This window comes from Plecotus auritus (genome assembly GCF_963455305.1).
Source record: "Plecotus auritus genome assembly, chromosome: 3".
NCBI lineage: Eukaryota > Metazoa > Chordata > Mammalia > Chiroptera > Vespertilionidae > Plecotus > Plecotus auritus.
The window spans coordinates 129,069,649-129,092,111 of NC_137772.1; the positions used below are offsets into that span (position 1 = coordinate 129,069,649).

General features: G+C 46.7%; 1 protein-coding gene across 5 annotated transcripts in view; it reads right to left on the minus strand.

Annotated features, from left to right (window-relative positions):
- Positions 1 to 22,463, minus strand: part of CACNA1C (calcium voltage-gated channel subunit alpha1 C) — a gene marked incomplete at both ends in the record, with an annotated part of 717,827 nt that overhangs the window by 220,441 nt on the left and 474,923 nt on the right. For 4 of the 5 annotated variants that reach the window (XM_080661205.1, XM_080661203.1, XM_080661204.1 and 1 more), the window contains 2 exons: positions 3,284 to 3,423; positions 11,463 to 11,602. In XM_080661205.1, coding sequence (XP_080517331.1) covers positions 3,284 to 3,423; positions 11,463 to 11,602 — 280 coding nt within the window. Of the gene's footprint in view, positions 1 to 3,283; positions 3,424 to 11,462; positions 11,603 to 22,463 lie in introns of those variants that run through there. The other variant, XM_080661202.1, reaches the window with a different exon arrangement.

A 22,463-nucleotide genomic window follows, 5' to 3' on the forward strand; every position in this document is an offset into this window, starting at 1 on the left:
CTAGGTTTGTAGGATAAGAGATATTGCTGATATTTTCCTATATGATATCATCTAAACTAGTACCGTGCACCTCTTCACCTTGGGCTACATACTTTCTCAAAAAGCCACACAGACACTATTCCATTGAGAAAGGGTGGAAGGCTGGATTGGCACTTTCTTTAAGCTCAAAAAAGATCCATTCTCTTTTTATTGGTGACCTACAGAAAACAAGACACAGTTGTTAGTGCCATGCATAAGCCTGGAGTCACCTGCAAGGCTGCCCACAACTGCAAAACCATCTCAGTGTCATCATCTTTAATGACACAAAATAGCTCCCTAAACTGCATGGCACGTAAAACCAGGGCCTTGTATTTGAGGGCCTTTATCATGCCTTCATCTTCCTGATGAGAGAATTCCAAAAAGTGTTACCTCCTCTCCCTGACCACAGTACAGTTCCACCATTACTAGTATGCAAATGCATGTGGAGACAAGACAACTTCTTAAGGAAGTTTCTTCTACAGTGGAGCCCCCACTACTCTATCAAATTCTCCCTTTTCATGCACTAAACCATGAGGGTTCTCAGCCATATGCATCTCTAATTACAAATCTCTGTACTACAGTAATTAGTGTAACTATTTCTGTTAATAACACTCTGCTCAATCCCTTTGTGACAGATTGTACTACTTGTTCACAATTATGCCCCCATGCTTCTCTGTAAGTACGATATATTTCTTTGTTCCATTATCTTTAGGACAAAGATGGCTATGTAACTTGCTTTGGCTATGGGAATGTGAGCAGCTGTGATATAAGCCATATTTGAGCAAAAACAAAATATGCTGTGTGGTTAGCTTTATGAGCCCTTTGTGAGCATCTGTCTGCCCTCTGCCATGAAAACAACATGGCCTGCATGCTGGACGCTTCTCAGCCTGGGCTGCACCAGACAGCACACGGAACCTGGTGAGCCCAGCACAGCTCAGCGGGCCAACATCCTTGCGTCCCACAGGCCAGGTACACGTGTTCCTGGTTTTAAATCACTGTGAGTTTGGGACTGTTTGTTCCTGTGGTAAAAGCTGACTGATATCCTCTTTATTAGAGTATCATATTCCTCAAGTGACAGAACCATATTTATTCTCTTTTGTTGTTGTTGTTGTTGTTTTGTTAATCCTCACCCAATTCTATTTTTCCATTGATTTTTAGGAAGAGTGGGAGAGAGAGGGAAAGACAGAGAGAAACATTGATGTGAAAGAAACACATCGATTGGTTGCCTCCTGTATAAGCCCTAACCAGGGCTCAGGCTGGGAAGAAGCCTACAACCAAGGTACGTGTCCTTGACCAGAATTGAATTCAGGACCCTTTGGTCCACATGCTGACACTCTATCCACTGAGCCAAACCGGCTAGAGCCATTTTTATTCTTTATGATTTGTCCTCATACCCACCACAATGCTCTGAAATTGTGGGCCCCTAATAAGCACATATACAACAGGTAAGAGTCATTATGTCCATTGTAGCTTGTTTAGCTAAAGTTTGGAATCAATGCATAATTCCCATCACTGACATGTTGGCTGCACCTTCATGATAAGCTCCTTAAAGTCATGTTCAAAGTCATTCTCACCCTGCCTTCTCACCCTTGATTTTGGTCTACTGAGTTATGGCTGTTGACCAAGAAAACCTAAATAATTAAAGCTTCAGAAAAGGGGAATTGGGTCTTGGCCATCATATATAATGTTTCTATCCCTGCATGCCCCAGTGGTTAAGGCCAAGTAGAAAGAATCTGCTCTGCATGTGTTGTGTGATTTAGCTCTATGTGCAGTTTAAGACAGGCTGCAAGCCTTGCCCAGGAGGCCTCACTGCAAAGAAAACAGTCCAATTCTTGCTTCATTTACCAAGTATACTTCCCTGCCTTGCACAGAGACCATTTAGACATTGTACAGGAATCAGAGACAATATCAGACACAGTTCTGGGCTTCAAGGGACTTATAATGTAATTGAAGAGACAGGATATATGTGTACAAGTTTAAGACAATCAAGAGTTAATTCTTTCCAGGAGGTCTTGTGGTGTGGTAGGAAAGAGCTGGTTAGAAAGTTGGGAGACCTGGTCCTAACCATGCTCTGCTGCTGGTTAAGTTACTTGGAGATGATCTCTTCACTATTCTGTGCATACACAAAAAGGACTGAACAGAAAAATAGAAAAAACAAAGAAAGAAAGAAAGGACTGAACAGGTTAATATGAGGTCCTTCACATTTCTATGGTTTCATGACTCTAAGATATATCACCAAGCAGCATAATGTCACTAAGAGCTCTGTTCCTGGTGTAGGTGGTACAGGCTGGGTGCTCAGAGGACCTCTTTGTTTTCCTGACCCCACCCCCACCCCCAAACTAGTTTGCTTCCAGCTTGGTCATAGGGACCTCCTCTGCCTTAAGTCTTGAGCCAGATCTGATGGAGTTGACTTGAGAGTGTAAACTCTCTGCAAACAAGTCCAGAATTATGCTCAGATATCACAAATCAAACAATGAGAAGAAGGATAAGCTCCCCAAAAGCTGATTTAGCCCCCAGAAGCAACATGGGCTGGGTTTGCTGGAGCTGATGCAGGTGCCCGAAGCTGCTGTGTTCAGTGCCTGGGCCTCATTCCTAATGGGGCAGAATTCTAGGGGCACCTTAGAGGGGGCTGTCCATGTGACTGGTGTCCTGATGGACAATATCTCCCTAACACCCTCTGCTTGTTTGAGATTACTGAAAACCCTCCACCCTTCGGGTGAAGCCAGTTCTCATCACGACAGGCAGAGTCCATTAATAGGGCTTCTGAGGCTGGAGATGCCTCATTTGACATGAAAGGAGGAGGGACTGGAATAAACGGCAAAATTAAACTTTTAGAACATTCACTGGTGCTTCTGATTGTTCTTTGGCAAAATACAGAGAATAGAGTTAATCCCATTGGTTCAAATACCCTGCGAGCCTTGGGGATTAGCTGTCTCTGCTCACCAGGCGCTTTTGCCACAAATGTATTTAAATTCCCAGCCCAGAGCCTGGGAGTGCGCTCAGCTGGCCACAGGACTGTTTGGTCTGTGCAGGCTGTCTTCATTTGGCTGTGAGTGCTGTTGTTTATTTTCCAGGTATTTACAGGAGCTGGACCACAGTGTGTTTTAATGGACTCACATCAGAGCTGGGTTTTTAAAAGCAAAAGATCTCATTTAGGCAAAACCTCCATTTATTGGGAAATCAGGTTCCTTTGCAAAGTGCTCTTGGCAATTTGGCGAAGGAAAGTGGAGGGTGTTGACAACATAAGAAGAATGGCTCTACTTACTCGGAACTCCAGACACCAGCCGCAAGGGGCGCAGTACGCGGAATGCCCTCAGCGCCTTCACATCAAATCCAGCCCCTTTCCCTCCTAGAGCGTTTGCCCCGTCAGCTTTGGTTGCTTGTTCTAAAATTGCACTAAAAAGCCTAAAAGAGAGGAAGGAGAGAAGGAGCTGTCAGACAGTGTTTCTTTGCCCAGCTGGGCTCTGAATTCTCTGAAGGAGGCCTGGGAGAGCAGTTTGTGACCATCTCCACCTCAGGAGCAAGTGCTGAGGTGTGTGCCCAGGAGGGTCTTTGCCATTGGAAGGTGACAAGGCGTCATGTGGGTATACAGGGCATAGCCACTGCCTAGAGAAGTCTGAGTGAGGCCATAGGCAGGCCCTTTGCCATCACAGAGCTGTGAGAATACATCTGGCTCTATGAGCTGGGCAGCCCTAGACAGAGTGAAAAGCAAATGAAGTTTGCTGCCAGGCCCCCCGTCCCCTCGGGGTGCCCTCTGGCCCCTCCATGATATCCTAGCTCCTGCCCTCATGTGGCCTGGAACCACGTGCTTTCTCCTCCCCATCTTTGATTTGTACCTGGGTGCAAGTAAATGATCCCAAGGAAATCTACTTTGTGCCGGCACACAACAGATGCTCCAAGGAAATATGATGAACAAGTGAATAAATGATCAAATGAGTAAGTTTTCCAGCAGGAGCAAAAACACACACTAAGGCATGTAACCAAGACATGGAAATTGCAGCCCTGCTGCTCTGTGTTTCTGCTTGTATGTCCATCCCTCCAACAAATACAAACACCCATGCACCCGGTAATGTTCTAGACCCGTGGTCGGCAAACTGCGGCTCACGAGCCACATGTGGCTCTTTGGCTCCTTGAGTGTGGCTCTTCCACAAAATACCACAGCCTGGGTGAGTCTATTTTGAAGAAGTGGTGTTAGAAGAAGTTTAAGTTTAAAAAATTTGGCTCTCAAGAGAAATTTCAATCGTTGTACTGTTAATATTTGGCTCTGTTGACTAATGAGTTTGCTGACCACTGTTCTAGATGCTAAGGCCACAGCAAAATAGACAGCCCTTACCCCCTCTTGGAGCTTATATTCTAGTGAAGGAGTCAGACAATAAACCAAATAATCAATAAATGTATATCAGACTTAGAGAGTAATAAATGCTAAGAAGACAAATGAAGCAATGAAGGGGGGTCTGGAGGGGCCAGGGTGGGAGCTTTCCTGTTTGACATCAAAAGACTAAGAAAGGAACTCGCTCCTAGGCTGACATGTGAGCAGAAACCTAAAGAAAATGCAGGAGTGGACACAGAGCTATGGGAAGAGGCAGAGGGAACAGTCGGTGCAAAGGGCCTGAGGGAGCAGCATGGCAGTACGTTAGAGGGACAAGTGGCAGGGTGGCTGGTGCAAAGCAGGTAAATGGAGCACAGTGGGAGAGGAAGGAGGGAGCCCTACCCGTTTTCTGAGTCAGAAGGCACTGGGTAGTTTTGGGCAGGTGAGTGACATGATTTGACTAAAGTTTTAAGAGAATCACTCTGATGCTGTGGGAAGAATAGCCTGTAGTGGGACAAGACCAGGGCAGGCTGCTATATTAATTCAGGTGGGGAGGCATAGACCAGGTGGTGGTGTTGGAGGTCATGAGATATAGTCGGATTCTGGATTTATTTTAAGAAAGATGTGATGAGATGGGCTCCTAAACCAGATGTGAATTGTGAGAAAAACAGAAGAATCAAGACCATTCCAACAGTTTGGGCTTGAGCAACTGGAAGATGAGGTATGGGGGATGCACATCAAGGGTTCTATTTTGAACTTTGTGCAGTTTGAGCTGTCAGTTGGACATCTGAATAGATGTCTTAGTAGGCTCTATTGGGTGTGGACTTCTGGGGGGTGGAGACTCCAGGCTGGAGACAAACACTTGATACTTGTACAGATTGTATTAAAGTCAAATCCAACGAGATTGCCTAGGAGGCTAGTGTAGAAAGTGAAGATGTGATAGGACTGAACCTTGGGGCTCCAACACTGAGGGGTGAAGGAGAGGAGAAACCAATAAAAGAGACAAATAGATAGAAAGGTGGGCTGTGAAAGAACTGGTCATGAGAAGACAGTGGTTAACTGTCAAGTGCTACAGATACATGGATGGACCACTGACCATGGAATTTAGTAATATGAAGACCAATGAGACCATGCAAACAGGTTTTGATAGAGTGATGAGGACAAAAACCTAATAGATATGAGAACAGAAGGAGCACTAGAGAAAGGAAGAATGGACAGCTCTGTCCAATAGAAATATAATACAGGCCACAAATGTGAGCCACATACATAATTTAAATTTTCTAGTAGCCACATTAAAAAAAATAAAAAAGAAACAGGTAAAATTAACTTCGGCAATATATTTTATATAACCCAACGTAAGCAAAATATTTTAACTGTAATAAATATAAGTAAAGAATTTTAAATGAGATAGTTGTCCCTCTGTCTTTTGTTATAAATCTTTGAACTCAACTGTGTATTTTATACGTACAGCATATCTGAATTCAGATTAGCTACATTTCAGGTGCTGAATGGCCACATGTGTCTGGTGACTACTGTACAACTCCTTTGAGGAATTTTCCTATAAAAGGGATTAGAGGAAAATGGTAGCTTTCAGAGGGGGTATGGAATCAAGTGTTTTGTTTGTTTTTAAATTAAGATACAATAGCATTTTTAAATGTGATGGGACTCATCTAACAGATATGGATAATTTGATGATGCAGACACAGAGGGAACAATTACTCAAAGGACCAATGTCCTTCAGTAGGCAGGATGGGACCTAATGCACATTTAGAGATGCTGGCCTTAAATAGAGGTGGGGAGGTTTATCACGTTTCAGGTTGGGAGGCACATTATAGGGGCACAGATGTGGTTGTGGGAATGCATGAAAATTCTCTTTTGGTTGCATCTGTGTTCCCAGGGAAACAGGTAGCTAAAAATGTGAAAGGGGAGGAGGTATTAGAAGACTGAAGAGAAAGGCAAGGGCATTAAAGAATCATTAGAAAGTGGAAGAGTGAGTAGGAACATGTAGCATGGTTGCCAAGAATCACCGTTGACCTATTTGAGGTTGGTGGGCATGAGTATAAAGTGAGACCCATTAGCTTAACTTTGCATATGTCTCTCCCTCTTTCAATGGCACAGCTTCAGGTACCAAAAATCTCCATCTAGTTGGATTTGATCAGGATTGGTGAGCAAGACAAATGAAGAGAGGAATACAAGTTGAGAATAAATGCAAGTGAAGGATTATAATGATGGGATGTGGCATCTAAGCCAGTTGGAAGGAGGAGTGCACATGATGGGAAGAGGAGCAGACAGATGTGGCAGGATGAATGGATTGTTGGAGGTAAGTGCTAGAGGGAGTGAGCTGGAAAGATGGTGGTATTGCTTAGAGTAGAATGTTTGGTTTGAGATTATAGGGAGGGTGTAGTTATTAGGGAATGGCAGGGATATTGGTATAACCATGGGAGTGGGAAGCTGAAATAGGATGGAGTCAGGATCCCTAGGGAAGAAGCTCCCAGAGCGGGGAAGGTGGTGGCAGCAGTGGAGCAGTGAGTGCTGGAGAGTGGGAGTGAGCCAAGAGCTCACTCCTCAAGGAATGTGGAGTGACTCAAAGGTCTGCAGAGGACAGCAATAGAAGATGTGGACCATAGAAGTGTCCGATGACACAAACATCAAAAGTGAAGGATTTATTGGGAGGAACAGTGGTCAGAAAGCAAAAAGAAGGGGAAATCGGGGCCGCTCTCCTGACCTCTGGGCTGTGGAATGAAGCATCTGGGAGGGCAATGGGCCACCCTTAGAGACTGCAATCGGGGAGCAGGACCCTCAGGTTAAAGCCAGATAGTGAAAGGAGGGGTCAGAAGATAAAGTCTAACTGGAATTCAGCCACACCCTTCCCTTACATAATTGCTGTGTTCTCCCCACAGAGTTGAACAGCTGGGACAGAGACTGCAGGGCTCACGAAGCTGAAAGGCTATACCTGACTCTTTATAGAAACGTCTGCTGCCCCTGAGTGGAGATGGACTGTGGGTAACAGAGGGCACAGTGGGCAGGATTCAGGAGTGGGGTGGAGGGGAGACAGGTGCAGATCAGAGGACGCACAGCCTACATGGGATGGGAGACTGAGACTTTTTGTGGTAACCAAGAACAATAGAGAAAAGGGTACACAGGGGCAATTTCTGTCCTTTGTACCTTGAGATGTCTACTGATTCATTGCCAGTAGAGAGTGTGCTGGGCCAGGGCCTGAGGTCAAGATGGAAGTCCAGGTATGAAAACTGGGTTCCCTTACCAGACATGAACTCAGGCTTAGCTTTGCAGAAGCTCAGATCCAGGCAGGGCCCAGCAATGATGAGGTAGGTCTAGGTTAAGGATTTTCAAACTGTGCTCCATGGAACTCCTTGGGGACATCTCTGGCAGCGAGGCCAGAGGTGAGTGACTGGGGTTCTGGATCCTTTCCCCATATTTAACAGGGGGCTCCTTTTGATCTGTGATTTGCATTGGGCCTCTGAGTAAGGCTTTGTTTGAAAATGGGTTCTGCAGCTAAAAGGAGTTAGATGACCCTGGCCAGACCACATCTAAAGTCTCTCTGTGCTCCATGATTCTTTCAGCTCGGCTTGGCAATCTGATGGCTTCACATGTTAGCTGGTGATGCCTGGAATCCCAGGCAGTGGTTGCCAGGGTGGGGGAGCGGGCTCCTTTCTCCATAGAGAAATGTTCTTTCCACTGAAGTCTAGATCATGGAAATGGAGACCCGTTCACAAGTTGGCCAGATAGCATTCCAAATCCAAACCAGATTTGGTTGCTAGTATTTCCTGAAAGAAAGCAATATGCTTATCGGAGTACAAGATGTTCACCATATATTATTCTGTGAAGGGAGCAGAGAGTAGACAATTTTCCTGTATTTTAACCCCTGCTCCAACTTGATGCAGACTCTTCGTTAAGTGTCTGCCTTTAGTTTTAAAGGGGTAGGAAATGCAGGGACGGGCCTGGGGATGTTTTCCTTGGCCTGTGGGGACTGCTGTGTTTCTCTTCATTAGACACTGTAAAGGTGGAACCAGGCTTGGTGCCTACCTGTCCTAAGGGCTAGGTTCAGATGCCAATGCTTGGGGAGGGGGCGATTTCTATAGGAGGTGTGTATGGTGGTTCCTTAGCTAAAACATTAGAACTTTCAAAAGAACAGGGCAATGAGGCTCCAGAGGCCTCAGTGAGGCAGGACCAACGCACGAGGAGGGAGACAGAAGGCTTTGTGGCTGCTGCAGCATGACTGGAGCGGATGGAGCTACTGCGAGTCCTGAGTTCTCAAGGGTAGGCTGGGGGCAGGGCAGCTCACAGAGGCCTCTGAAGTCCTCTCCATGTTCACTCAGCAGCAGCATCTCCCATCATACCAAGGAGCTAACCCCACTTTAGGATGGAAATGTGACTGGTCTGTGGGAGGAAGGAAATGCCTCATCATAAGCCACCAGAAGGGCAATGCAGAGGTGAGAGAATGGCTCTCGACCTAGCCCTCCGGCAGCAGGCAGGTGCGCCCCTCCCTGGGGGCACCCCCAGGCAGACTCTCCTGACCTGAAGGAGGCCAGGAGAGACCTTCCCCTAAATAGCTGTGGGGGGTGCCAAGCAGAGCAGATATTTACCAGGAGATGCAAGGGAAACAGGGATACCCATTTAATACTGTAAAGACAGTAGGAACGGGAGGCATGGCTGAAGAGAGGTGGTTGAGCTACACCTTCTGTGGGGGGAATGTGTGCCATTTTTTGAGTCAGTAGGATTGGCTGAGATTTAGACTGGATGGAAAGCCCCCGGGTCCAGTGCCCATGGAGAAGAGAAACTAGGTCCCAAACATGGCCACGCATGAAATTAATGGGGAAGAACTCAAAGGGTCATGCTGAACCACAAAATGAGCAAAAGGCTTAAAGAGTCAACTAGAGGTGTCTTTTGGAAGAATGCCTGTCTTTCTCCATTGGGCTCAATGGTCTAGACCCCAGGGAGATGTGACCAGAATATAGATGACCCACAAGAAGTCCACCCTCTGTGGTTGTGAGAAGGAGAAGCAGTACAAGGGATGCAGGGGCATCTAAACAAGCTGGAGATGAGCAGGGTTGCCCAGTGCGCAGGTGCGGCCAGTACCTGCTCCCCGCTCCCAGGGCTCCTGTTGGATGCCTACTGGTGCTGCCTGTACTCACCTCCTGTGCTCTATTTAAGGCCGTGAATGGAGCATGGCACTGTATCGGGTCAACTCCAATTCATTCATAAACATGAGAGAAAGCAGTGTCTTTGCCTAAACAAAATTGGTCCCAGCAAGATACCTCGTCTCTCCATGGCTCCCAGAAGCACCCGAGCTCAGCCTGGAGCTCTTTTCCATACATGTATGAAAAGTTCCCAGGAGACTGAGGCCTTGTGAAAGATGCTGGATTTAAAAAGAATTCAGGGACATTTGGAACAACCCACCTTAAAGACCTCTGCTATGTTTTTTTTTTTTTTTAAATATATTTTATTGATTTTTTACAGAGAGGAAGAGAGAGGGATAGAGAGTTAGAAACATCGAAGAGAGAGAAACATCGATCAGCTGCCTCCTGCACACCTCCCACTGGGGATGTGCCCGCAACCAAGGTACATGCCCTTGACCAGAATTGAACCTGGGACCCTTCAGTCCGCAGGCTGATGCTCTACCCACTGAGCCAAACCAGTTAGGGCCCTCTGCTATGTTTTACTGAGTTAATTCAAGGCATTTGTGGAGTCACTCGTTGTGTATTCTGGCATGAAATTCTGGCAAAATCTCTCATATAACTACCTCCTCGCTCCGAGTCCTCTGGAACCAGATATATTTCTGGCAAATACTCTGATTTTAGTGCTCCTCGAGCCACCCAAATATCCTTGATGTTAATGTGGCTGAAGTGTGTCACTCATTGGTCAGGCAAAAAGGACAACCAAGTAAAAACTCTAAAACAGTTCCAAACAACCCTCACAAGCCATCCAGATGGCCAGAGACAAGAACATAACTTCCAGTTGACCTTGATTTGCCCCTGTGTTATTTCCTTCAGGAAAGACCAGACACTCCCATGAGATCACAAGCATCGAGTGGCTCTGGAGAAACTGCAAGGCCTTGGTCTTCACTGGGACAGTACAAAAGGATTCATGAAAATAGTTTCTTGGGGTAAGAGCCAAATGACATATTGACCTTGACAATGAAGCCTGTCGGAACTCCAAGGCAGTGGAAACACAAGGTGGCTACAACTTGACCACTCCATGGGCTCAAAGAAGCCAGCTTGTTCTTAAAGTGAAATCTTGCTGCAAAGGGACCCTCCCTTTAGAAAACAGCCGAGTCGTAGGAACCTCAACAACTGTGTGCTAGTAAGTTACATCTCACACAGCAGATGTAGGCTTGTTAGGTAGAAACATTTCCTAGAGAATCATTCTGTGATGTTACTAATTCCTTGATGAGGAGATCACTTCTAAATTTTATTTAAGATTTCTTACAATGCTTTTTTAAAAAAAGCATAGATTGACTTTGCCTTATCTGATATTAAAATCCAGCAGCATGTCAGGGGGGAGGCTGTGTTTGATTTGGGTTTGGCTACTTATCATCTTGGTCCTTCATAGTTCCCTGTTTTCTTCTCACCCACCTGTCTTAAGCTGCCTGGTTTCCTTCGCCACAGAACAAAGCTCACTGCAGAGGTGAGAGGGGGCATCCATAGCGCTTGTGTGCCAGCCCCAACCAGGCCCGGGACTGCATGCTTACAGTCAAGCTGAACTAAATCTGCTCAGTGACACAGCAGGGAGATTGGTCAGAGGTGCTGTCAGGCCAGATGTGGTTGGAGATGGAAGAAAACACCTTAAGCAGAGGACTGTCCTAAGTTGCATGAAGGACCCTGGGTTCCATCAGAAGAACTCAGATTCAACTCCGTGCGTGCGTGCGTGTGTGCGTGTGTGCGTGTGTGTGTGTATTTATGTGGGAGTAGTGGTGAGAAGGTTCCTAGATAATGGCTCCTCTCCCTTTGGAGAAAGTCTGAATTCAAAAAGATATTTAGTAGGTCCTCTTGTTCTGCCTGAGCCCAGAGCCACTGTGACCAGATCAAAAGGAATATAAACACAGAAGGAAAGAGAGATATGCATTGGTTGGCGGCAGGGGTGAGGGGAGGAGGTAGAGAAGGATAGCTGTACTTACCCTACAACCACAATTATAAAATCTAGTAAATTCCACCCGTTGCGGAGGTAAGCGTTAGGGTGAAAGAGAAGTCCATAGGCTATTACTTTTAAAAATGCTTCCACAGTAAAAATGATGAGAAAGAGATACTCCACTCGTTCCTAGGAAACAAAAATAGAAGAGAGAGAAAAAGAAAATTGTTAGATTGGGGTTTTTATAAAATTCTGCCCCATCAACTCTCACAAAAGGTGGAGAAGAATGCTATCCTGACCCCCATGGGAGGAGTTAAGGGGACACAGGGTAGGACCCCCAAAACAAATTAGTAACTCCAAAGTCTGTTTCATGGTTAGAATTCCAATGCACTGGGCATTAGGTTTTTTGTTTGTTTTTAAGTCTTTAAATGTCTTCTGTTAAAGTGTAAATATTATAATGGTCAAAAATTATACATTTGGGGGGAAACATCTTACTTAATCAGTTAACATGTCATAGTACCTTCTCAGGAGACAACCCATAATGTCTTGATCTAAAGGGAAACAATGCCTGGACAAAGGAAAGGGTGCTGAGAAAGGGATGGGACCGGACCGCAAGAGGAGTGTGCCATGATTCAAGGTAACAAACCCTGGAGACAACACAGTCCTGGCAGAGTACCAGCTGAGCTCTCCAAAACAGCAAGCACACAGCTGTGAAGTGTTTGAGACACTGACAATCTCTCAACAGCAGCTAAAACAGGCAAAACTGCTCACATACACACGTCCAAAAATTTGAACTCTCTCTTGAGAAAATAAAATTCTGTCCAAAGACATAGAGCAGGTTAGCAGTGAAAATCAGCATTTCCGGGATGGAGACAGGCACTGGGATGGGGATGTGGATGAGGAATGAAAGAGGTTCATCTCTTTTCTCAGGGGCGGGAGGTAGGTAGTCTTTTCCTCCCTCTGCCACCTTTGCATTTAAGGCTGCAGCTCCTGACCCTGGGAGCCCTCACTGAACAGGACAGACTCTTTGGCTGAATTAGAACAAGCCAACTCTGGGCTGATTCGCCAGCTTCCCGGACCACTGATTGCTTTCTCCCACAACCATCCCCAGTGCAGATCCTTAATGGCCCCCATCAAGCCACGGCTGCTGCCTGGTTCTTCACACTCCACTGCTCGCCTCTGCAGGACCCTCAGCCCATCTCTCCCTGGAGCCACAAAACAACAGTCCATGTGGCATTAGGCCCACAGGTCCTCTAAGCAGGACAGGCCCGTCCACAACCTCCAGGAAGCACTCAACTCAGAACACCCAGACCTATTTTCCCATCTTCTACCAGGTCAGGTGAAACTCACTGAAGGTCTCCAGTCCCACCCACATTGTAGAGTGAGCATCGCCTGGGAAGGCCCTCCTCCTTCCACCGAGCTGCTGAAGGGTGCCCCGAGAGGGGGGCATTGGGAGCCTGATGGGTAGCTCTGCAGGAAGAGGTCAGTCCATGCATGTCCCTGTGCTCCCTTCATTCTTTCTGGATCCCCTAGACATTTAGTGGGTACTGGCCTTCCCCCTGGAGTGAAGCAGCTTAAGGATGCAAAGTTAAAAAAATGCAGAATTCTGGGCCCCAACCAGACCTACTGAAGTAGATCTCCTGGTTATGCAGCCTGGAACTGTGCATTACAGACAGTTTCCAGGTGTCTCTGAGGCATGTGAAGTTTAAGAACCACTGGCCTGTGTGCGGATGCAGGCCCAGGTCAGGTGGCACTTGTGGGAAGGGAATGGAGAGATCGGATTGAATCAGCATCTCAGAGGCAGGCATCCATCCTTTACTTTCTACCCACTGGAGCATCATAAAGATAGTCTGGGGATGAGACTGCCTAGGGGTTGTGACCCAGGTACAAATCACAATGTGTGGGAGCCTCCAATCTTCTAAAATTAGGTTACTTTGTGTTAAAATGAACATCAGAGTAGTGTTGAAAAGGAAACATATTATAAAAGGGCATAGTGCAACCTGAGAAAACTTGTGGAAGGGGGATAGGGGGCTGTCGGACAGCCACAGAGGCCCATCCCCATGATGGTCAGAGCTTTCATGTTTATGCCAGATGACAGAACCACCTCCTCTGTACCCCAGAAACCTCCATGGAAATCCATGGAGTTGGAGCTGGGATGAGAAGGGAAGAAAAGGAAAGGGAAATAAACATGAGCTGGGTACACACTAGGTGTCAGGCACTTTCATATGTTCACATATGTGCTAATTACTTTTACATGTCTATCCACCCATCCATCCATCCATCCATCCATCCATCCATCCATCCATCCAGTCATTCATTTTCAGTGTGGAACAACCAGCTGAACTATCTTAAAGCAACACTGGAGCTCCCTCTAGGGTGTCTAAGCCTTCTGAGAGTGGCAGCACCCAAGCTTAGAGTACCTCTTCCCCAGGGAAGGGAGAACAGTAATATACCAAAGGCTCTGCGGGCCCTATGTGCTGGGAAGCCAGCATTCCCAGACAACTCCTGTAAACAGCTGGCACCCCCAACCCAGACTGCCTGGCACCAAGCAGTCTATTTATTCCCTCATCTACAAGGCTGCTTTGCCTTGCTTGATTTCCCTATAAAAAGAGAAAAGCCAGGGGGCGGAGGGGTCCAGGTCCCCTCTGCTGCAATGCAGCCCCACACTGCAGACCAGTGGCTTCCTGGACCTAGCACACCTCTTTGGGAGATGGGGGACTTGAAGGGAGCATGTCTGTGGCTTCTCTTGTGACCTTTGGCCTTTTTAATTCTTCCAATAAAGTCTAAACTATGTGACATTTGTCCCACACCCTGGCACATAACACGTGGAGACTCAGAGGACCCATCTGACACGACAGTGAATCACTCAAACATTCATACACACATTTAAGTGCTGGGTGGAATTCCCAAAGGTCAGGATCTCCGAGATGAAGCTTGAAGGATGAGTGTTGTGCAGGTGCAAGTGGGGGTGGGGGTCAGGTATTCCAAGTGGAAGGAGAACTAAGGGGAGGAGGAAGTGTGGAGAGCTTCAGGAAATGCAAACATTTGATTTGGCTGGAGTGAAGGCTGTGAGAAAATGGGGGTGGAGGGATGGGTAAGATGACCAGGGGCAGTGTGGCCACACCTGGGTGCTCGGATTCCATTCTGAGGAGACTAGAATGATGGGGTCAGATGTGCAATGCCGTGTGGCACTGCCATAGAGCATGATAGTGGTGACGGGGGTGGGGAGGGTGGGCGAGTGACCCATAGAGAGGTCATGGAGTCTCGAGCCGCAGTAGAGACAGAGGGACTGGTTGAGCAGTAGGCGATTTAAGAAATACTTTATGAAAGATGTAATTTGGTTTCTGATTGCACATAGGGGATGGAGGAAGAGGCAGTGAAAGAAGTGCACTGTCCCCTCCCTGAGGTTCTAGTTTGGTGACTCTATGTGGTGATGCCTCTCACTGCAGTAGGGGACTAGGAAGAGGAATGGGGAGAGACATCAGTTGTGGACTTGCTGAATTAGGGCACTTGTGGAACATCAAGATGCAGAGGTGGGGCTCAGAGGGGAGTGCAGCTTGCAGGGAGGGCTGAAGGAGGTGACCCTGGGAGAGTGTGCGGGCTAAAGAGAGAAAAGCTGAGGCTGGAATCCAACCGTGTAAGGGACAACCTCATCCACAGGAAAGCACTTCCTCATTGTGACACTTATCTCCTAGACAGAAGTTACAGGACCTTCCTCACACCAGGCGTGTGAGAGAGAAAGGGTTCTTGGCAGTTATCCAATTAACCTCCTCATTTGGAAAATTAGGATACTAATAAGACACCAAGGCCAGGCAGGCACAGGCTGAGAACAGGAAACCAGATTTCCTGACCCTTCACCCAAAGGTCACGTCATCTCATCTGGCCTCCCTTGTCACACTGCTCTTGCTAAGGACCTGGGATAGGAGTGAACAGGGACCAGGGAGTCAGTAAGAATGGGTGTGAACAAGAACCCAGAGGAGGGGCAGGTGCCTATGGGTGCAAGATTTGGACACAGCCATCTGTGCTGACTGCCATTGGGAAAAGCACTGTATTCACTCTGACCTTAGGGGCATGAATGTCCTTATAGAATTAATCTAAAAAAACAAAAAGCAAAAAACAAAAAACTAAACAAAAAAAAACTTAAATAAGTGAAACAGCTTCAGTGATCCTTTGAAAATATGTGCAATACTGCTATAGAAACAACTAAGCATGAAAATGAATGGGGTAAAGAAGAACAAAACTTTGTCACAGATTATTTTCTTGCTGTTGATACCCCGGTGTCTCCGGTCCTGTGAGACACACTGTTGAGCAGTCTCCTCCTGAGGCCCGAGCTCCGTGTACCCTCCTGAATTTGCAGGGGCCGCAGGGCTCTCAGAGAATGCACCCAACAGTCAGCATGTGAATGGCCCTTTCTGTGCTCTTGGGAACCAGGGACCTTTGGAAGCCAACCTGGAACAGACTAAGATCCTCATTCCCACTATTCCGTGTTGAGGTTGGAAAGGGTGGAGGAGGTAGAAAAACTGCAGAAGAGAGAACAAACCACGGGAACAAGTCAGGGAAACACCAGACTCTCAAGGCTTCGAATGTGGGGACTGGATTCCTTGGGGCAGTGTGATGACCTGGCCCTGGCAGATGGTCCTGTCTTTCTTCTTCTTTCCTGTCACTTGTCTTCCTCTCCAATGCTATATTCCTCCTACTGCTTCCTTTTCATTTCCATGTTCTTTTCCCTTTCTTTCCTCTCTCCCTGCTCATTTCTTAGGGCTACACTGGCAACTGGGGCCCATGGTCACACCCATGTCAGAAACATTTAGAAGAATTCAGTGGGGAGAGCGCTCAGTTCCCAGGAGTCATGACATCTTCTAAACACCTGTGGAGCTAATTAGACACTGATGAGTACTGGCTACCTTAGTTTTCCATTTATCTTTTCATGTGTACGTATCCTTTTTAAACTTACAGAGGACAGAGACTCAATTATTTTTCAACAGTAATAATCTTGATTTTGGCATCGACTGACTGTGTCTTTGGGCAAGTCAGTTTACTTTCTGGCTCTATTTCCTTATCTGTAAAAGAACTAGCTAAGCATTTTAAAAACATACAGCGCTGCAGAGAGCCCTCGGTTTCCACAGTGCTGTTTGGGAGCAGCTATAGGGGGAAGACTGAGAAAGTGGGGCTTTGGCTGCCCATCCCTGAACCAGAGCAGTGCCATTTGAACCCACAGGCTAAGTTGTCCAAAAGTCCTAACACAGTGGAATGTCATTCATTCAGGACAATTTGACTGGGGTGTAGACAGAGAATATATACAAAAGGAAATAGCCACCTCTTCCTGACCAGCCTGGAAGACTTTCATTTGGCTTTATATGCTGGGTTCTGCATAAGATTTTATTTCAGAAGAGGAATCACTGCTTCTTGCATTTTTCTCAGAATTTTCAACACCACTTCCAAAGTGGTAGATGAGTATAAATTCTCTCCAAAATTGTATGGCAAGTGAGGCGTGGGGATGCTGATGCCCGGTCTGCGGGCAGTTCCGCCTGAAGCACAGATTCCAAGACATGGAAAGGAACAAGGAGTTCCTGTCCTCTTTGTCTGATGATCACCATGAATACAAATGGATTTTATAATAAAAAAATCCTTCATTAAAGAAATTAGTACTATTTGTCCTTTAGAAGAACACGGACTCCTTGTGAGCAGGACCCATGCCAGGGTAGAGCTCCTAGGACAAGGACAGCTGTGGAGAGCCTGTCTATTCATGGATGCACATTTCTGCATACACACACACACACACACACATGTGCGCGCGCGCACATGGCACATCTTGGCGATGCCCACTGTCCATGTTGAACACTCTACAGCTTACATCTGCTATATAACAGACCTGGGTGTGAGAATTGGGACTAAGCCCATATGCTCCCTCTTAAATTTAGGCAAGTGTATTTATTAAAGCTGCCAAGAATTCTACACCAAACAAGTTGATAAGAAGCCCAGTCATACAATTTCATCTCAGTACAAGGTGCAAAGACATAAACACGATAACAATGCTTCAAGCAGCACCTTGGATTCTGGACTGTTTCATAACTTAAATAACATTCAATCTGACCTCAAATTATAGCCGCCTGCCTATTCTCTAATGAAGGGGAACAAAGAAACTGGAATACCATATTTCCTCACTCTCCAATTCTTCTCTCATTCATTCATTCATTCATTCATTCATTCATTCATTCAAAGTCATAGATATTTCCTGAGTGTCTGCTCCACCCCACACTACTTGCCACATTGCCCTCTTAGGACACTGATGGACTTGTAGAAATAAGAAATAAGGACACACATCCCAAGCTCCTCATTATACAGAAGTAAGGGGTCTTGTCCAAGGCTGAGCATCTACCTGATATGATGAGCACTCAGGTTTCCTAACAACTGGCTGGTGCGCCTTCTGACACAGCACAGCTGTTTCTGTCTGTGGACTGACTGAAACCCTGAATTATTGTGCCCATCAGTCACTGGGCAGTAAAGGGCCATCTATATGGTATGGCTAGAAGGGTGGGTAGCAGGGTCCCAAAACCTCCTCCTGGGGTCCCTACTGGTGCTTGAAATGCAGCCATTAAGAAGCCTTCCTTCCATCAGTGGATGACTGATAAACACAATATGGCATATACCCACTGGATGGAATATTAGCCATACGAACAAATGGAATTCTGACACGTGCTACATGGATGAGCCTTGACGACATTGTGCTACGTGAAAAAAGCCTGACACAAAAGGACAAATACTGTATGATTTCATGTATGTGAAATACCTAGAATGAGCAAATCCAGAGACAGAACATAGATTAGAGGTTACCGGGAGCTGGAAGGAGGAACTGTTTCAGAGAATAAAAACCCTTGGAAATAGTGGTGATAGTTGCACGACATTGTGAGCATAAATGTCACTGAAGTGTACACTAAAAAATGGTTAGAAAGGAAAATTTTATGTTGTTTACTACAATGCAAAAAAAGAAGCATTCCTTTGGATCTTAAAGGCTTTCTAACTTTTAGTGGTCTTCATCTAAACTACCTGAGGTCATATTTAAACCTGTATCAGCTACCACCCTAAAAGGGACTGATTCATCAGAATGTTGACAGCATAGCTTTTCGTGGTGAGATCCTGGCCAGATGTCTGGGGTACCTGGAATGAGGAGAAGGGGGCTGGGCAGGGAGGTGGGAGCCCACTGAAGACAACTGCTTCTGTTTCTCAATTTTTGAGGGCAAGCCCTTCCCAAAGGCCTCATATAGAAGCCTATTTAGAAGGTGCCTGGTCGTTCAGATGGTGGTGGCCTTAAGACTCAATACTTTTTGTAAAGGAAGAAGGGAGGGGACAAACCATTTAATACCCTAAGAGTAAAGCAGCCTTGAAAAGAATATTCACCTATTTATTGAGTCCAAATAGCAACTGAGGCTGAGTGAGTTGAAAAGTATGCCAGTGTTTTACAGTAGCTCAGTTTAGAAAAATAAAAACTGTCCTTCAACTGGTCTGTTTTCTTTGCGCTTGCCCATGATACTAAGTTGAAGTGACTTATCCACTGATTAATTTCTCACATTCATGTCTTCTTCTCTAGATGCTGGACTAGCCTCAGCTGCCCCAGCACGTTGGCACCAGCCTCAGATCCCAAGTGCACCGAGCATGCTGCCTGCCCACTCCTTCTGGGGCCTTCACTGTCCCTGTCCCTGAAAGAGCATCTCTGTCATCCATGGGGCCCCTCCTAGGCTCTATTTCTCAACTGTCAACTCCCACAGGGCAGAGACTGGCCTGCTGGAGTTCTCTATCTGGAGTCCAGCATATGAGCGGTACAGAGGCGACAAGCGACCTTTGTCACATGCTACTTGCATTGCTCTCTTGGATTCAAAAGAAGCCCAATGCTACACAGCCAGCCTCTGCCCACAGCAGGAGCTCTCGCCCTTGCTGGCCCCCACTTCAGGAGGTCACTTCCTTATATGGCTGCTCGTCCTGTCACTGGGCAGCTCCACTGTCAGAGTATGGCCAGCCCCTCCCCTCCAAGGAGCTCTCTCTGGTTCAGGGATATTGCCTTTTCTTTTGGGGTAATGGAGTGGACAGGGTGACAGATACTACCAATCACCAATCAGGGCTGAATTACTCCTGGGGACACTGGGGCATTTGCTTAGTGACCTGTGGCTGGTGTGTAATTTCCCAAATGGAAGGAAGATGCAGCAGTGGCCTCAAAACTCTCTTTGAGGAGTAGACTAACACCTGACCCAGGGGAACAGCCCATCTTTTCTGTCCATCCCCACCGTCTGTCTACTTCCCGGCCCCTATCACTGGCTGTTTAGATACCAAAGCAGCTTCCTAACTGGTTGCATTGACATCTAGGCTGTTTTACTTCTTTAAAACCTCCAAAGGCTCCTCTGCCTGGAAATGGAATCCAGCTTCCTAGGCCTGGCTCCCAGGTCTGCCACAGGCCGACCCCACCAGTCCCTCTGGCCTCATGCCTGGCCACCACCCTGCACCCCAGCCACACCAAATGTTCACTCACCTCACCCAAGCCAGACAGGTTGTCATGGCAACACTCTTCTTCATGCTCTGCCAAGCCCTACCCTTTCTCCTCAGACTCCTGGACAGCTCCCTGTCATCACCTTGTCACTGCCCAGCTGCCCTGCCCCAGAGGGACGGATTCCTTAGCACCTCCTCCCAGCTTCCTGCCCTTCTCTTCAGATCACAGTGATAACACTTATCACACTGTGTTTTCTAGGGACTCCTCCCCTCAGGACAGAGTGCCTGAAGGGCAGAAGCAAGTTTCTTCTTCACTTTGGGTTAAGAGGTGTCTGTCTTTAAATGAAAGGCAAAATGATAGAGGAAAGAGGGCTTTGGAGTCAGACACACCTGAGATCAAATTGTTTCCCAGTTGCAAGCTATGTAACCTCTCCAAACTCTGGTTTCTTCACCAGTAGACAGGGGATAGTTATACAGATTGACGGGTAATTTTGAGAATTAGAAATTACTCAAATGGCAGCTGCTGACATTACTGCAGCCCTAGCAACTGCACACAGTAGGTGTTCTGCCCATGTCTGAGGAGTGAACATCCCTGCTCCGGGTGGCTCTGTGTGTCCTTCCCAGAGGTCCTGACTCTGTCTACTCCGTGGCGCCCCTGTTGGGCAGTGGACGCCGTCAGCAGCACTAGCCCTGCTGCCTCTCTGTCTCCTCTGCTGCCCTGGCCACATCAGCTCTCCTGGCCTCCCGCAGATGGCTCAACTCACTTTTGTGCCTCTTTTGATCCTCTTGACGTTAACAAAAACTAGAGACTTGAGGCCTCCCATCTGTTATCAAAGAAAGACAAAACAAAAACTTCTCTGTATCCTATTTGCTGGGTTCCCTGTATTCTGAATGTTCTTGCCCCACATCCCTCTTATTCTTTAGATCTACAGTAATAGGTTCTATTCTGGCTTTAATAACCCCCAGTCCCAAAGCTGTGAGCATTTTCCTTGTGTCTCTGGGAACCTGCCAATCCTTTGCTCCCTGAAGTGACTCATTTCAGCTACAGTGGACAAGAGTGAAGGACGATAGTCAGCGCTCCCAGGAGCAGAGGACCCATGGATTGAAAAGTTCGCTAGCTCATGGGGCAGTGCTCTACAGTTCACAGGGCACTGCCACACATTCAAATGTTGAGTCTCATGATCATTTGTAAAGCAGGAAGTGCAGATACATTTCTTCTCTTCTTACTCCCACTTTCTTTTCCTTGTCACAAAACCACCATCGCCACTATCACCACCACCACTATCACCAATGAACACCTCCACCACCATCTCCATTGTCACCACTATTGTCATCATCACAATCACTATTATCATCATCATCACCATCTTCATCACCAACCACCACCATCAACACTACTGCCATCATCACCATCCACTGGCTTCAGGAGAAGCATGTGACCCAAGCCTGGCACTGTAATCTTCTCTTTAACTGGACATGCTCATGTCTATGTAAATAAAGCCTGGATCCATGGCAACCATCATGAGATCTACATGCAGAGGGTGGCAACAAGAAAGGGTGAAAAGAACTGGCATCCTGGATAAAGTTGTTGAATTAACTCAACCAACTTTGGTGCCATCCTAATTTGGGGCTTATTTTATGTGTCATGAAACTTACTTACTGTAACAACCATTTGAAGGTGAGTTTTCTTACATTTGCATCTGAAGGCGTCCTTATTGATAGATTCTGTTTGCTATCTCTACACATCATGCCTCCTTCCGCCTCTACTCCACTCCTGCTCAGGGCTTCCATACCTTATCAGCCATTTGGGCACATCAACATCAAGCTTAGTCTCATCAGATGGAAAAAGCAGGAGCTCTCAAACACTGTCAGACAAGTGCTCCTGTCTCCTGGTTAGCTCTCAGCCTGGGTGCAAGATGCTTATTTCAGATTACTGTCTCAGACTAGATCTAGAGAGATCAGCCCAAATCCCAATCAGAGGGTAGCCATGTAAGCTATGCTTAGCCTCCTGCTCCAGTACAGGGATGTTGATACAAAGGGCATGGTTGCATAAGGCAGTAATGTTACCGTCCTAAGAGGTAGGTGGGAGGCACGGAGGAGCTCTTCCCATAGTCCAGTGGCAGAAGTCTGGAGATAAAGGACACAGATGCAGAACTGGTATTTCTCAGTGTGGTGTTGTGGAGTGGGGAATCATAGACTCCTAGAGCAGGAGAAAGCAAACCCCAGTGTTGGAGCCCCTTCCCCCGAGATGTTAGAGCAGGTCTCCAGGTTGGCCATGTGAAAGGGTGATTAAGCTATTTTCACCTTCTTCTCAACCTTCCTAATGCCACGACCCTTTAATACAGTTCCTCGTGTTGTGGTGACCCCCAACCATAAAATTATTTTCGTTGCTACTTCATAACTGTAATTTTGCTACTGTTATGAATTGTAATGTAAATATCTGTGTTTTCCCACGGTCTTAGGCTCTACAGCAGCGGTTCTCAACCTGTGGGTCGCGACCCATAGGTTGAGAACTGCTAGCAAGGTCGCGACCTACAGGTTGAGAACCGCTGCTGTAGAGCCTAAGACCATG